We start from the raw sequence: 16,909 nt of genomic DNA on the forward strand, positions 1-16,909 counted from the left end.
TTTTTGTTCGAGCCTCTACTTTCGAAACTGACTTGAAGTTCACCACATAGGTCATTTATGTAACATCATAAGGGAGAGCAAATTCTTTACCACAATGCATATTCATAGAGAGGCGGGATGAATTCCAGGGGTGGGCTTAGGGAAAAAATGTCATGACCAAATGCAGTTACATTAATTAAACTGATGAACTAAGTCGACCTCAACTCACACACGTCCGCAGACATCCATTGTGTTCTCCGATCCGAAACCTGAGAATTCAATCTAAAAAGACAAAACACACATCCGTGTCTTGGAGGAAGTCTCTCCTCCCAGTGACTGAAATATTCAGCGCATAAGCAGAGCATACTCGCGCATGTGTGGGCTACGTATGCATAAAGCCTATAGGCCTACGCACACAGCACCGTGGAGCGCATAGCACGGAGGCTCGCTTCTCACACTCATCTGGTGAGCCGTTCGGCCAGGAGGCTGGCCCTTTCTCTAGCTACTCCGATACCACGTGGTTTCCTTTGCAAATAAAAAAAAATTAGTGAATTCGAGTCGGTTTAGAGGCGGTGCCATCGCCAGGCAGAAGGATCTGTGACAGTGCAGGGTACAACTCGAGGTAGAGGGGCAGAGAGAGGAAAACAATTCTCCCGATCCCGCCATACTTCTACCACTATTCCACCATAACCACCATCAAATTAATTCAAATTGATCAATTTCTACATAGTGCGATTAATTCGCTTAGGTTTGGTGCAGTCCAGGTTTCTCCACTTCAGTATTGGACGTAATCAGACTACAACATTACGACTACTTTCAACTTTTTCCTTTTTCTTTTAGTTGACTTTTCAAAAAAAAATCCTTTCGTTTTCTTTTACTGCTTGTGGACATTTGCAAGTGCTTTCAATCTGTGATCGTCCTGGGTAGATCCATCTTGTTGCGTTTTCAAAGAAAAAGTTTAGTTACTCAGATTTTTCATTTCAATTGAAGGACCTCTGTTTTTCAACATGAACAAGCTTTACATTGGAAATTTGAATGAAAACGTGACTGCAGAGGACTTGGTTAAAACCTTTGATGATTACAAGATTCCATACTCCGGGCAGTTTCTTATGAAAACTGGTTACGCGTTTGTTGATTGTCCGGACGACCAATGGGCTATGAAAGCCATTGAAACATTTTCTGGTAAGTAATTGAACGTAAATGAGCCCTTTCAATAGCGTCTGCCCTTTATGTAATTTCATTCGATGGGGAAATCACCTAGGCTCAAATATATGGGTTTGCCCATTCCCCTCACATGTCCAAATTTTATAATGTTCCGTAAGAAGGGGCGATCAAATGAAGAGACATCTAGTACAACAAATATTACATTTGTTTTCATTTAATGATCGAGGGGAGATATGAAGTGCCTGGCTGAACAACAAGATAGGCTACTCAACTTTTACCGGGAGACGGGGCACATCACATCTATTTGAATGTGGACATCAAGATATACAGATTTCTAATAGAATCATAATCTATTTTAGTTCCATTTGCTTACCCTGCTACAAATGTTAGTCCTGGATAGCCAGATGCCTATATATTTCGGCCTGATGTCCTCACGCTTCTAGGCTACTTGCCGAAACCATGCACTCTTCTTCCTCGCATGACAAGGTTCTGTGTACTCCGTAGAGCTATAGAATGAAATCGTACCCCTCCCCCTTTTGGCCAATAGGCCACTGTAATAGCTAAAATAAAAATGCTATTCTCTCATAGATTAACGGCTTTGATTTTAACATTATCAAATTAGTCTATCGTTCAGCTCGCACCTCACGGATTGGCTTGATTTCCTTAAATGTATTTTCATAATTTCCTGCCAAGCATGTGATGTGTGTTCTATATAGCGAGATGATCGCCATGCTGTTAGTGTGTTAAGCCTGAAATAGATCATGGACTCAAGGACAGGCAAAAGTGTATCTTCAGCTGTTATTAAATGTTTGACAATGTCATTTTCAGATGGACTATTAAGTTACACAAATATCAGAATGAAACACTTTAATAAGTGTTTTGTTTAACTGCATTAGGGCACGCGGGAATGGTAACAGTGAGTTGTAATAGATCAACAATGTTCTTAGGACCTGATATAGGAGTTAATGAGTTAATACACAGTTAAGACGTTGAATTACTTTTTCAATTTTGAGCCAGCAGTGTAAGTTCTTCAACCAAAACAAGCCTCTCGTGGCAGAAGGCCTCAGCTACATATTTTGAACACACTAAATGCATATTAGACATTACAGGACACAGAAACACACACAACTTAGTCAGTCACATGGTATATATTATTTGCAGACCGCGAATACTTACATAGCATTTTGTGTACTCTAACTGAAGGACATGGCCACGATGTTTTTCAACATACACATTTAATTCACAGGTAAAGTGGAGCTTCATGGGAAACGTATCGAGGTCGAACACTCTGTCCCTAAGAAGCAAAGGTATTTAGCACCCCTCCCCCAATATGACTTAAATTGTTGCACACTGTAATGTATGGCGTGTGGCTGGAAAAGGGCTATGTTGCAATTCAAGTTAATGCATCCAATACATGTCGAGTTGTATGCTGGGTGTGTGGAAAGGGCCTCGCCAATCCAATATTTGTGCTGTGTTTGTGTGTATGGCTACTCTTTAATGGCATTGCTGTAAACGGTAGCTTACTCATGTGTAGAGTATGTGGTGTCACGAGACTTGTCTGCATAGGCACGAAAGGATAGTGTCCAAAGGAACACTCTTTGGTCACTTTTCTTGCATAGAGAAGAGAAAATTTGTTGCAACGTCATCCTTAAATTGCGTTTGTTTTACAACGCGAAGGCCCCAGTAATGCCTTGCATTTAGGCCTTCCTGTGTACGTAATTATTTACTCGAACTGTGTAGGGCCACATACCTACTTTTTACGTGCAATGTTTACGGCTGTGTTATTAGTTACGTGATTGTACTGGCCTACTAGCCTACATGTTGACATTTAATTTAACTCACAGCCTAGTGACAATTGATTTGCAATGCCTATATTTGATTGAAACTTGATAGTTTGTCTCGCTGCTGTTAGTCATTACAAAGAGCGAACCTCTGAAATAACATTTATGCTTTTATTATGCAAAGATTAGAGCAATATAATGTAACGCAAGTGGAAGATATTGACTTATAATGTTGATTCAGCATTATTTTAGTCTTATGGGTAGAATTTTGGAGGAAAACATAAAACAAACATCAAGTACTGTAGCCTAGAAGAAGACGGTTAAGTGCATATACCTATTCTTCCTCTGGTTTAAATCGTGTTTTGTACCTAAACAGACATATTTTTGTGTGTGTTGCAGAACACATATATATTGTGATGAAATGCAATGCTCACGTGAATTTAATGAATTTTTATCAAAAATAATTTGGGTAGATCCCTATATATATCCCTATATATTTACAGCAACAGTCCTAACAAAATGGTGATATGTCTCCTTCGATTACAGTTGACCCAGCTAAAGATATTTCGAAATGTTTGCTTGGTTTAAAAATCATTAAATCTACCTTTTAACATACGTAGGAAATTGAAATTGTTTGTAAATGAAAAGACCTGTTGACGACTAAACATGAAATACATCAAAGACACATAAAGAAGTACCCAAATAGCATATATTCACGTTTTTTCTGTAAAACTAGTAGGCTATGTAGTCTGGTGGTTGGGCGTAGGCTAGGTACACTGTATACAACTCAGGAATACGAGGTAGCCATCAGCGTATAATTATGTGCATATAGAAGTCTGAATCAGCACAGAAATATGTTTTGCAACGAACGATTCCAGTATCATTCTTGGGTGGATTCTATGTCTATATGTGAAGAAAAATATTATACTTTTAATTAATTAATGGGTTATTTGCAGTCTTTGCCCAAGTAAATAATTCACAGATATGATTATAAGTGATTCGAATGAAGCTGCAAGTTACCAAACTTGAATGGCACTGAGAAATACAGTTAGAGGATACTAACTTAGGTGATATTCTGGCCACAACACGTGGTCCCCAGAACTCAGATAAGTCATCCAACGTCACTTGAGTTCGAAAAATGGCGAGCCTCAGGAATGGCAGTTGGTGTAATTTTGCAGTGTCGTTTATTCGCTGCTGCAAGGCACTCAACCCTCTCTGCTTCTTAATGAAGCTTTTGTAGTTTTTATTTTTTGCCACCGATAGGTCTTTATAGGCTTTAATGTTAACTGAAATATTATAGGCTAACCGTTTGTTTTGAATAGGCATCATTTATTGCTCACTCAAAATGGCCGCAATACCTCAACTACAGCGTAGGCCAAATTATCCTAAAACCTGAATTAGGAATTTTATTTCACGTTGTATATTACTTTCAGGGCCTGGGTAGTCTGAAATCATTCGTACCTTTTTTATTCAGTTTAAAAATCACCTGAAAATATAAAACATGACCAATTATTTGAGAATAATGTAAATGGAACGACAGTAGGCTATCCGTTGTGTCGTGTTATTTCAGACTTCCAATGAAAGCCAAGACTAATTTGATGTTGATGAGAAGCAAGGCCTCGCGGGCTTTAGTGAATACAGAAAAAAACAATTGAAGAAAGTGGTCACTTTATGAGGCACTGAATATTGTTCAAAAGCTGCTCCTTTGGCTGCAACCTGATGCTTTTCGAGGAATCACGTGACTTGACACGAGTGCAGTACCACCTCATTGTTATATTTCACCTGTACTGTAAATACAAAGTCTACTTTTGACTACATTGCTTTTAAATATTTCAGCGTATGATATTGATGTAATTTGTTGTCATGACGCTGGTAACTATTCAAACTTAAATGCGTTGGCCTATGTGTAATTGATTCTTTACATTGGCTTAAGCGGATTGATTCATACAACGTATATCTTCACAAGGTGTGTCCTTTTTGCAGCTGTGGGGGGGGGGAGCTAAGGCCTGTAAGTGACGTAGACCTGCTGTAGTGTAGCAGAGTGTGTACGTGAGTCTTGGGTGTGTGTCAGTGAGAGCGATAGAAAGAGAGGGTGGGACAGAGGTGGTGTCTGGGGAAGGGTCTTCAGAGGGAAAGTCCTTTCCGATTTTGCACTCCCCCTTTGCTCTGTCCCTCCTTATATAACTGCACTAGGAATAAAAAATGCATGCAGGGGGGAAAACACCCCCATTGCAAAGAATCTGGTGTGGCCCTGGGCATTGAAATGGCTCACGGTGTGTTGTTGTACTTGTGACAACTCAGTTTGTGTTGGATGTTTGGAGAAGTAAAGTATTATTTTTGTTCACTAACTATCTCGTGGACTTGGCTTGCCAAAGCTCAACAAGCAACTGTTGAACATTAGACTACGTTTCTCTTCTGCAAGTGTGGATTCGATGTAGGCTACGTGTGTTGTGTACGATACATTGTAGTATGTACAACACTTCATCCGCTTACAAACCCCAGGACCCGCGGTCCTGCTTCACCGAAAGCCTAATGGGGAAACTGTAACTTCCATTTGCAACTACAAAGACGTTACTAGAAACAACAATCACTGTGTTAACCACATGTGATTGTACAGCAGAATCTTTACGGTATCGTGCTTTTACCACGTTAGGCGACACTTTCTCACCTCAACTTTGCCAACAACGAAACCGATAACAATGGCCATGGGGGGGGGGGGGGGGGGGGGGGCATGGCCCTGTTTCCCCTTCTGCGGATTCCATATTTTTAGGAGGAATGCTACATAGCCACGGACCTGGCGGTTTGCTGTGTCCGCCATGTTTTGCTGTGCTGACACTTAGAGATCTTGAAATAGAAGGGCAGTTCCAGACCCTTTCTTAGATGCCAGTTGCTAGTAAAATATACATATATTAAAACAACAATAGCCTTCTCCTACTCCTACCTGTGAGGTTCTAGCATCACCCAACAAAAGTCAGGATAAAATTGAAAGAGGAAAAAGAAAGGTTGATTTCCTATACTGTGACTTCACGGTCGTGTTTTATAGGCTGCCAGGTCACTTGTTTCTGCCAGGCGGGAGGAAGGAATTCGCCATTAAATTCTACGCACATCTGTATTTGGGTGGCATTGTGGTCGCAGGAGTGCTTAGTGAAAATGAAAGCGTGCCCTTCGCACTCCTGATTGAGTTCATTACAGTAATTGTTTGTTTTGTAAAACTGTTCTGTAATTATCCTCCCATTTGCCTGCCATCCATCCTGTAAGGCTGCCTGTTACTGTTGCGCTGAAGTTCAACACCTACATTGTCCTCTGGATTAAAGTTAGACCAGACGTTGATAGAACTGTAGCTAATTGTGCGAGTATAGTTGGTTGCAAAACCCTTTTGCCTTTAAACGTTTTAAATTATGCGCTTTTAGGGTTAAATGAAAAAAAGATGCCATGGCGGAAAGCCCCAGATATGATTATAAAAAAAATTATTTTCTTTGAAAATAATTGAAATGTCTTTGAAACATATCTCTGAAACTTTGAGTCAGAAATATAGGATTGTTTTTATTTAGGCTATTCCTTCCTGCGATGTTGCAAACAACGGCCTAAAATAAGTGGCAAATGCATTCAGATGTAAAGTCTTTATCTGGTTCAATCAAACCCCTTTCTTGTTGGGTAAACACGTAGTACCGTAGTATAGGTCCGCTTTGCCTGTCTCAAGCCTCGCAGCCCGCACACTCACTCTTCCTATCAGGATTGTTGTACGACCAAAGGCTAGGCGGGGGCGTTGGGAGAGAGAGGGGTGCGACCAATCAGCTGGCTGGAACACCTGTGTGCAGCGCGGAGTCAGTTGACGCTGCAGCACATGAAAAGGCTGTCGGTCTCCCAGTACGTACGCATCCGGCAAAAAAGCACGTTCTGTGCTTGATTACATTCCAAAGACGTAACTTTTTGTATGCCTTGCAGAACGAGGAGAGAAAACAGTATGCGAGTGTTTCAGTGAGTGAGTGATAGAAAACGATACGAGGAACCGTCGCACACTTGCACGCGCACTCCCCTATAAGGTTATACGATCAGCTGCTCTCAGTCCCCTTTTTTCTCTTCGCTGTCTCTCGATCTTTCTCTAATTTTCTCTCTCTCTGGGGCTTCCGTTGCAGAAGAAAGTGTAGGGGAGGATAGGCAGGGGCGACATCCTTATGAGCTTTCAGAAGGAAAGAAAAAACGAGTGGGGGGTTGTGGTTTGGTGTAGATGGAGTGTGAGGGGGAGGGGTTAAAGAGGAGTGGGCCCATTTGTGTGTGTGTATGGATTTGAGAGGGTGGTGGGGGATCTGTGGGTGGGGTCTAGCAGGGGCAGAAATGTGCACCATCTCTTTAAGAAACCCCCAACCCCTTGTAAATGTGCCTTCTTCCCTCCTCTCTGGGTTGAACCATCTGTCCTGATTTTAAAGGGGCTGAGTCCCACTCCCCACTCAGATCCTCTCACAGTGTTCGGCTCCAGCCCTGACTTGCCATGTCCACCGCTAGCCCCTGCATCCACCCCGACTCCGCCCCCCTGCCACATCAACCAACCACAGCTGCCATGTGGAAAAAAATGCAGTTTGATTGAAGTCTCGTGAAATTTGGTACAAATTTTTAACCGTTGACCTGGAAGAAGCCAAGGGTGAAAAGGAAGAAAAGCAGAGGAGATAAAAAAAACTACAAGCTCTTTGAGTTTTGCAATGAATGGGCGAGCCTATATATTGTGTAAAGGAGTAATTCACTCGACTGGGATCATTGTGCGGCCAAGTGGATTCCTCGCCATGTATAAGACCCGGGCATTACTGAGCTGCAATTGGAAATTCAAGGGGAAACCAGCCCCAAGCCCCTCCCACCTACACACACTCGTGCAGGCGTCGCAGCAGCACATACATGAAAATGATGTGTTGTAGTCAGGAAACACATTCTGCCGAGCATGTGAGTAATTGTGACTCAGAAACAAAGGTGAAAGAGAGAGGGAGGGTGTAGGGTCGAAGCAGGGAGGCCCTGGGGTAGAGTCCCTGTGTGGATGAACAGAGGGGAAGGGGGCCCTCCATTTTGGAGGCTTGCCTCACCACCGTGCTCCATTCCACCCCACCCCACCCAACCAAGGGCACGTCACCCAGAAGAAGCCTCCTGGAGAGTGCAGATGTCCAGGGGTGGCGTTGCACCAAACAGCTGGAGAGGGGGGCATTTGGTGGGGGATTGAGAAGCACAAAACGCACTAGCTCTTATAACAAAATTATTAGGCATATGTGATGCATATAAGTGTTTTTACAAGGATACGTCAATGGGAAACTGAGGATGTTTTTCTAGACAATTAGATGGTAATGTGTCAATGTTAATTTGGTTGCGTTGTTAATAATAAAATTCACAGGTGTTATAGTTCCACATTTGATGGAGTTTTCTCAAGATTCATTATGAAAGTTTCCTGAGAACTGTTGAATTGTGAGAAACACTTTATTGAGTGGTTTCCATACCTTTTGAAAGTCTATTGTTTATAGGGGTAGAACCTTTTTCTGTACACCTGTGATCTTAATTCTTTCTAGTTTCATTATCATTCATCTTACTGGTCTTTTGGACCATCAATTGAAAAGCCACATTTGGCTGAGGAAGAGGTTTTAAACAAAATGACTGAAAGGGAAATCCAGTCATTTTACTTTATTTTATAATATTGTACGGACCATTTCAATTTGGATAAAAACATCAGAGTGTGGTGTAATTAAAGCTGTATAATATTTCATGAATGGAATAGAATTAAAAGTGGCCTCAATCTGAAGAGCTTTCATGACTGAACCCAGTATTCGTTCACTTTCACTTATCACATTTACAACCCCAACCTTTACTTCCTTCCCTCACCGGTTCTGGAATACTAACTCCTCAGGCCGGTTCAGCCTACCAGAACGTCTCAGAAAAACAAAAATAAAAAAACATTTCACTTCCTTGTGTAAGGAGTGCTCCCACCCCCAACCCCCTCGCCCATGACCTTGTCTGTTGGACTGGCTTTGCTGGAGGCTCACTGGGGTGAAGAATACAGTGAACTCATTCAAAAGGGCATAGGATGGCGGTGGGGTATGGGGAGTGGGCACTCCCCTTTGCCTTAGTTTAACAATATGTATTTTTCCGTTGCAACGAGAAATCAAGATCAAGGGACCTATGGGGAGGGCGTCCTTATTTGTTCTTTGAGTAGTAGCAGGGGAAGAGCTATTCTCTTACCCAAATGGATCTTGATGAACCTGAAGTGGACTGCTTCAAATCGTTTTTGCTGGCTTCCAAAGGACATATGTTTGCCAGTTTGTTCCCAGAGTGCAGCAGGTGCCGTGGGGAGTTTGTTCTGACTAGCCCTAACAAAGAAAAAATTCAGATCACAGAATAACTGCAGAATTTCTGTAATTACAGCCTTCAAACTTTCATAGTTGACTGCAGTTACTGCACATTTACTGCAGTTTTCCAAATCCTCTTTTTAGTTTTTTTGGGGTACAACTAACGTAACTGAGGTTAGGTTAGTTGTAGACAAAATTCAACACAACTGGTGTTCTGGGTTGATTAAATAAAACAGACATGATGTGCCTGTAGCGGATGTCCCATACCAGGATTGCCTACCCACTGATGTGTGCCAAGAACGTTATAATAGAAAAATATGTCACAGGGACATGTTGCAGAAGTATTGCTGCTAACATATAAAGATGCTGTGGCCGGCTGATGTTCACTCTTTATTTTGCTTCGGCTTCAATATGCTGCAGCTTTCTGTAAATAAAAATGAACCCGACGCAGTAATGGCCAGATAAGACTGACATCCTGGTGTTTGGTTTACTGTGGAATGAGCCAGGTGTTGTTGTCCTTCCTACAGTTACAGTCTAAATGACTGACATTTATATTGAGGAAAGGATTAAGGCTACAAGGATACAAAGTGTTTTGTAATCGTGAATAGATCTTCCCCTCCAAAGTGTGGAGCTAGTTAAGAGATGAATAATGTCATGGGTGGGCATTCTGTGCGATCTTGTTCATTTTGCAAATCGAGTCAGTCTGCGGGTCAAGCATCCTTATTGGATCATTCCTTCACTTTGTGGCTTTGAAAACTCAGCGCAGACACATTTGTCTTGTGGCCTTATGATGGCTTGTTATGGAACTGCCTATCACTGCTGTGTCTACCACGGCTGTTCCGCTGCGTCCTTCCGAGTTGATATGGGAAAAGCGAGGACAGAGTGAACAGTTCAGGTGAGCCCAGCCTTCAGGCTGCATCTCTGGATGTGAAACAGTAGGTTGGATGGTACCTGCTACATCTCTGGATGTGATACAGTTGGTTGGATGGTACCTGCTACATCTCTAGATGTGATACAGTTGGTTGGATGGTACCTGGTACATCTCTGGATGTGATACAGTTGGTTGGATGCTGCCCGCTACATCTCTCAGCACATTTGGCCACAGTCTATCCTCCCGTGGTTCTATAGGAACAGAGAGGGTGTGATAGTAAATGACTGGAGAGAACATTTGTCCACTTTGTGCTGCATAAGGTTTGAAGTAGTTATATGCATTAACAGATTAATCCTAGTTTAAAATAATATTGTTGTATATTAATTCTTATGAATTTAAAATAAACAGAAGTTTATGTACTCAAATATTTGTGCTAAATTTCAGAAAACAGAATAGAACACAATAGAATTTCTTTCCACAAATAGGTTTGAAGATATATGTATATGTATATGTATGTTTTGAATAAACAAATAATTAATTCCCAGATTTTTCATACTATTATTAATTACGTTAATTTGGATCGGGATAAACTGCAACAAAAACATAAATCTGAGAAGTGACTGAGAGGTGATGACACCAGATTTAGCCAACAGCTAACTCACATCTTTCCTCCCCAGGCTATTGAAAATACACTGTTCAAAACCAGTTCAAAACGTGTCTAGGCATTTAGAATTTCAATCCATACGCATTTATTTGGTGTAACTTTTTTCTCCAGCACAAGGCATTCTGGAATTTAACCCTGTACGTTACCATGTTTGCATATGCTTTCAAAGTGATGTGAGAGAAACGCCCCACAAACAACGGTGTGGGTTTCAATTAAAAGTCAGCCCTTTATGACCACATATTGAACATTTAATGTGGCTTTAAGTTATGACCTAGTTCTCTTCAATGTTGTGGTCTCAAAATCCTAGCTCCTGGGCCCTGCCAGACCTACAAGTCACAGTATGCCAGTTTGTGAAGTGATTATTAACTTCCATCAGGATCCACCCAGAGGAAGAATATTCAACAATTGGAACATTTTATCACCCGCAACTACACTCAGAATGATTGACATGTGATGAAGAATTTTGCACACATCACTATCTGAACCATCTAAACCGGGATCAAACGTCCCAGTAATGGGTGCCATAAATCCAAGCCATTTCCAACTTAATGAGTTTAGAATAATATATGTTATTCACCAATGTATAGTAGATCAGTAAATCAAGGTTCTCAGGGGAAAGTGTAGATCAGAGGTGTCAAACCGGTTCCACGGAGGGCCGAGTGTGCAGGTTTTTGCTCTCTCCTTGTACTTGATTGGTTAATTAGGTCACTGATTGGTTAGTTTCTACCCTCACCTGGTTGTGTAGGTATGAACTAGGAACCAATTTATAGGAAAAACCAAAAACCTGCAGACACTCGGCCCTTTGTGGAACCGGTTTGACACCTGTGGTGTAGATGTTAAACAAAGTGCTCTGAAAAGAAATCTACCTGCAACAAAGCATGTTGGGATTAGGATAAAGAGGTCTCTCAGATCTTTTTCCACTGAAAGGGTTAAGTCCGGTTAAATATGAAGTCCTTTTTCATTGTTGAGGCTTATTTAATCTAATTGAGTGTGATACAAACTTTGAGAAAATTGAAAAACGACATGTTGAAATAGCCCCATGTTGAAATTAAACATGGTCTGCATATTCACAAGTTTACCATCAACACCCCACATTGAAAATACTAGAAAGTATAAAAACGAGTTGTATCCATCAATTCAAGGGAGGCATTTGCGACTTAGTGCCTGTGGAATCAGAATTTTCCCCGGACAGCAAATTCCATTGTAGGAACATTTGAATCTTGTATTCAGTTTCTCTGCTTAGACTGTATACCATATGATGGGAAAGTAAATGTTTGTGTTTAAAATCTGTAACACTTAGAAAATACACTGTCGGTATGCACCTGTCTAGAAACTAAACAGGTAAAACTCACAATCATGTTACGTCAGTTTAGGATGGAGCTCATCTGGCATATCAAAAGGTTATAACCATGTCATAACATTTCAGTTTTATAGGCGTTGACCGATATTCACAGTTTCTGTTTTTGCTTCAGTGTCTCAATGGTTCCTCACCTAGATTTAGTTCACATTCAGAAATTGACTCACTACCTATTTTGCCTTTGATTACCTCCTTTCATCAAAGACCAAATGTATTCATTTTGAATGTTTACCATCATCCACCTGATGGATGAGCTAGGGCGACCATTTTGTCTCAGAATACTTCCTCTACACTTTAGCACCAATGAGCAGAGAGTGGGTGGAGCTTCCCATCACTTCCCTTGCTGTCCTGCTTTGAGTGGTGTTGTATTTCCTGAAGTAGGTTTGGCAACTGTTCCAATTTCTCCCTGCTGTGGATATCACCGTGAGGCTTGGCACCCTAAAGTGCCGAAACATGGACAGTTTGGTTTTCGGAAAGTGATAGTATTTTTGTTGCTGGTCTTCAGAAATTCTTGGCCCATTTTCAAATGGTATAGTCCAGGGGTTGAGAAGCAGCGGAGATCTAAATTGTTTGCCAATTTCTTTACATTTTGTCATATATTGTGTCCACAGTTTGTACATCTGCAACAATCAAATTCTGATTCATATGCACAGGTTCCCTGAGTGCTGCTCTGTCATTACAAGGTGGGGAACATTTTCAGACTACAGATGTGGAAAGCATAGGTGTGTAAACCTCACTCATGAGCCAAACAAAGGACAACAGATGGAATTCAAGAGCATATCTTTTATGTACTGCAGGTCGTCAAAGCACAGAGAGAGGGGGAGGGAGAGAGGGAGAATTGGAAGTTTGGCAAGTTCCTTTCTCGGTTAAAGGAGAATTTGAATATTTCACGACTTATTGATGAGTGGTTTCTCACCCAGAAAGTGGTGAAGAAGGGGACCAAGAAAAACTCTTTGCTGTTCTTCTTTAAATAATCATTTAACTTCAGTTAACTTCAGTCATCAACAGCAAAAAAATCTATGTAAGTTATGTAACAAATAACATGAACACAAATATGGAGTTCATTTAGTTAATTTAGAATTTTAGATAGTCGTGGTTAAGGTTAGCAAAGGTTTATAATGGCTGTTTGGAAACAAACTGAACCATGCAAAGTGCATTTTTAAAAACCTCCTTACATTGTGAAATTATCCTTTAATGGATAATTGAGCATTTGTTGTATATTGAGCATTTGTTGTATCTGTTTAATCATTTAAAATAGTTCAATGGAATTACAAAGAGGTTGTCGGCAGTGCATGTTTCTGTGTGAAGACGTGTTATATGTCTAAAATGGAAACATGATATTAGTTGATACTTCATCGGAGCAACGTAATCGAAAGATTGCTTGGTTGTTGTGTGTGTATAGAATGCATCAATTCAAGTTGTTCTCATTTGATTGGGTTTTTGGAAGTTACTTGGAATTTGTACCATTTTTAAACAATATTCAATTATAAAATATTATTTCCAAAATGAATAATTTTCTACTGCAGGATTTTATGAACAAGTTTCAACCCATTAGAAAATGTGTATATACTTTTACAAACCGTCTTTGAATGAACACGATGAATCTTAGTGACATTTTCCATTGACTTCATGGGATTTCTAACCTTGCGGCTTTGGGGCAGTGTGTGTTACTTGACAGAACAGGTGGGAGGTCAAAAACTACACTCATGCATTTTACATTACGTTTAGACAGTTATTGGCTTTCAAGGCTAGTTTAATGCCCTGTTTAATAGAACGATTGTCATTATTGCATTTTATAAGAGAAAAAACCTAAACGAGGAAAATTGTTCTTTGGCTAGCTCTACCTGTAGTCTATGGTGTCAACAACCGTTGACGCTTTAGGTGACAACTCCTGGAACCAAACCAGTGTTTTGTAAAGATCACAAGTCTACAATGTTTACAACTGATCAAGCAGTAAAATTGTAAGCGCTTGAGAACCAGACAAACAAATGTGCCTTTGTTTATATATTTTTTAATTACCTGTGTTTGGTGCATCCAAAATGTATGCCCTATCAATGGTATTGTATTTTAAAATAAGTGTTTGCCCTATCAATGGTATTGTATTTTAAAATAAGTCTGTAATACAACATCACGTGTAATTTTTTTTTAGCCTACACACGTTTAAAACTACCTTCTGTATTTTCTTAGCTCAGTTAAAAGAATTGCGAATTTAAAAATGTTCAGTTTTTCTGCTCTTCAAGACATCCAACATATCCCACTGATTATTGAACAATTACAAATCTTTTTTTTTTAATCATTATCACTATTTAAAAACGGCTTATGTCATGGTGACCAAATTTCTCTGGAGGCATTTCTCTGGCCAGGTTTATTGTCCTTCGATGTTGAAGTGACAGTTTGAGAGTTTTTGGAGGAAATAAATAAAGTAATGAAGGACTCTATTCAAGCTGAATTGCTGAAGTGTGAATAAAATGTAATGTTAATTTCCGTTTGAGCCTACATACGCAACATTTCCTGTAAAAACAGTCCCGCTAACAGGGTTGTCTTTAAGTTTTAGTCATGCTGTACACAAGGTAGCCTGTAGCTTCATCATTCTAACCGAGCGTTCTAGGTTCAAACCCAACTTGGGGACCAAGAGGATCCATAAATAAATAAATAAATAAAGTCCTTCTGGATAAGAGGTAAATGTGAAAAACCATAGAACCATAGAGGTAAATACAGATTTAATAGAGCTTAAAGTAACTCACCTCTCAAGGAACAGTTTAAGATTTTCGCAATTAATTAGTTTACACGTCTCTTGATCCCTCTATAAAAGATGTTAGTGGTAATATCGTTAGCCAACACTAATCCCAAACTATGACTTTCAATCTCTCATGTAAACATTACTCTAGTTTTTAGATGTGTATAATCCAAGTGTGAAATCAAGTGATGGAACCATTGGTAACAGTTTTACATCAGTGATCATGATAATTGTTTTAATAATTTCATGTGGACCCCTCTCTGCTGCTAATGTGGATACAAGTGTGTGTGTATGCATGTCTTCTTATTTTTTTATTCTCTCACAACTCTAGCTCTATTATTCTCTTATGAGGGCTTAAAACTCCTTGTTTTTATTCTGTTATGAGGCCTTATAACTCTAGCGTTATTATTCTCTAATGAGGCCTTATAACCCTAGTGTTATTGTTATCTATTGTGACCATATAACTCATTTTGTTATTATTCTCTAATAAGGCCTTATAACCCTAATGTTATTTTTATCTATTGTTACCATGTAACTAATATTGTTATTATTCTCTAATGAGGCCTTATAACCCTAATGTTATTGTTATCTTTTGTGACCATGTAACTCCTATTGTTATTATTCTCTAATGAGGCCTTATAACCCCTAGCGTTATTATTATCTATTGTGGCCTTATTACCCCTATTGTCATTATTGTCTAATGAGGTCTTATAAACCTAGTGTTAATATTGTCTTAAGAGGACTGATAACTCTACTTTTAATGTTCTCTTATTTGGCTTTATAACCCTTATAGAACCAACACCCATTTTCACCCCTTGTTTCTCTTGCATTCATTCTCTTCCCCTCCATCTCTGATGTGGAGTTGGTTAAAATGGAGCCCACAGGTCACATGTCTGCAAAACAGGCATGTGCTGGTATGGCCATACTATCCGCCTGGGCGCACACACACACATGCACACACGCACACACACACACACAAGGCAGACGGAGTGAGGGGGGGCTAAAACCTCTTTGCTCAGACCCCCTCCCCCATGCCTCGCCCCCTCTTGCTAGTCACTTCACCGTAGTGGGAGTGGACCATATCACACACAGGAGATACGCTCGCCATAGATGTGAGTGCAGTGTTTAGTTTCTGCATTGGACCCATTTACTGAGTTGTGGAGCACATGGACGGCAGAGCGACGAGGTCTAAATCCCTTCCTGTATGATGCATTGAGATACAACTTTGTCTGTCTGGAAAACATGCTAACATTTAACATGTGTGAAAGCTTTGTTATTTGGGACTGTGGATTATTTATTTTTTACCCCCCAGTTGTGGTTTAAGACAGCTTTCTTTAGTTTCATTATGTGGGGTGGGTGTCAAACACACTCTGACCGATGTTGTGAATGAAACCACATGCATTGGGGTTGGGGGGTTACGGTATAAGTCCTATTAAAATAACTGCTCCGTTGGCATGCCATGGAGTCATCTCTTCATTCCTATGTGACTTCATCGCCCATGTAGGTTTCTTATCATGAAATATATTTTTTTGAATTGGCAACCTCCGTAAGTTACTTCTTTTTTTTTTTTAAAGCAACTCTCTGTGCTTTCAATGTTTTTTCCACAGAAGGTGGAAAAGCTGGATAAAATCTGTTTACTTCCATCTATACTTCTCTAGACCGCTGTTTGTAAAGGTGTTGACTGATGTCTACATACTGGTTTGAAATGTGTTCAAACTCCTGCTCAAGTAATAATTCAGCTACAGTTATTTAGTCAAACAATTCCACAGATTTGGGGAATGTTAATCAAACACCCATCCACATAGAATCCACACAGTTTGCTAATGTCTTAAAAGAACATGTAATACCTTAAGTAAATGTCAAAAAGACAGTCTAGAAATCTACCTAAAACACCCTGCTCTGCTTTTGCAGTTTTGAGCAAAATGCACAAAAGAGAACTTCTTGAATACCTAAGAACTAATTCAACAATATTAGATGCAGACTAGGTTCTGAGGCTGTGTGGTCTCCCAGAACGAAGCTCCAGTGTGTCTTTAAACCCA

The 16,909-nt window shown here is 40.1% G+C and overlaps 1 protein-coding gene across 3 annotated transcripts in view; it reads left to right on the top strand.

Annotated features, from left to right (window-relative positions):
* The first annotated feature begins 426 nt into the window (after window positions 1-426).
* igf2bp1 (insulin-like growth factor 2 mRNA binding protein 1) overlaps window positions 427-16,909 on the top strand; it is a 55,215-nt gene continuing 38,732 nt past the window's right edge. For 2 of the 3 annotated variants that reach the window (XM_010874659.5, XM_010874660.5), the window contains exons 1-2: window positions 427-1,161; window positions 2,390-2,450. In XM_010874659.5, the coding sequence (XP_010872961.1) occupies window positions 987-1,161; window positions 2,390-2,450 (236 nt within the window). In that variant the 5' untranslated portion in view covers window positions 427-986. The remainder of the gene's footprint in view (window positions 1,162-2,389; window positions 2,451-16,909) is intronic. The other variant, XM_010874657.5, reaches the window with a different exon arrangement.

The sequence above is a fragment of the Esox lucius genome, chromosome 11 (genome assembly GCF_011004845.1).
Source record: "Esox lucius isolate fEsoLuc1 chromosome 11, fEsoLuc1.pri, whole genome shotgun sequence".
Classification (NCBI taxonomy): Eukaryota; Metazoa; Chordata; class Actinopteri; order Esociformes; family Esocidae; genus Esox; species Esox lucius.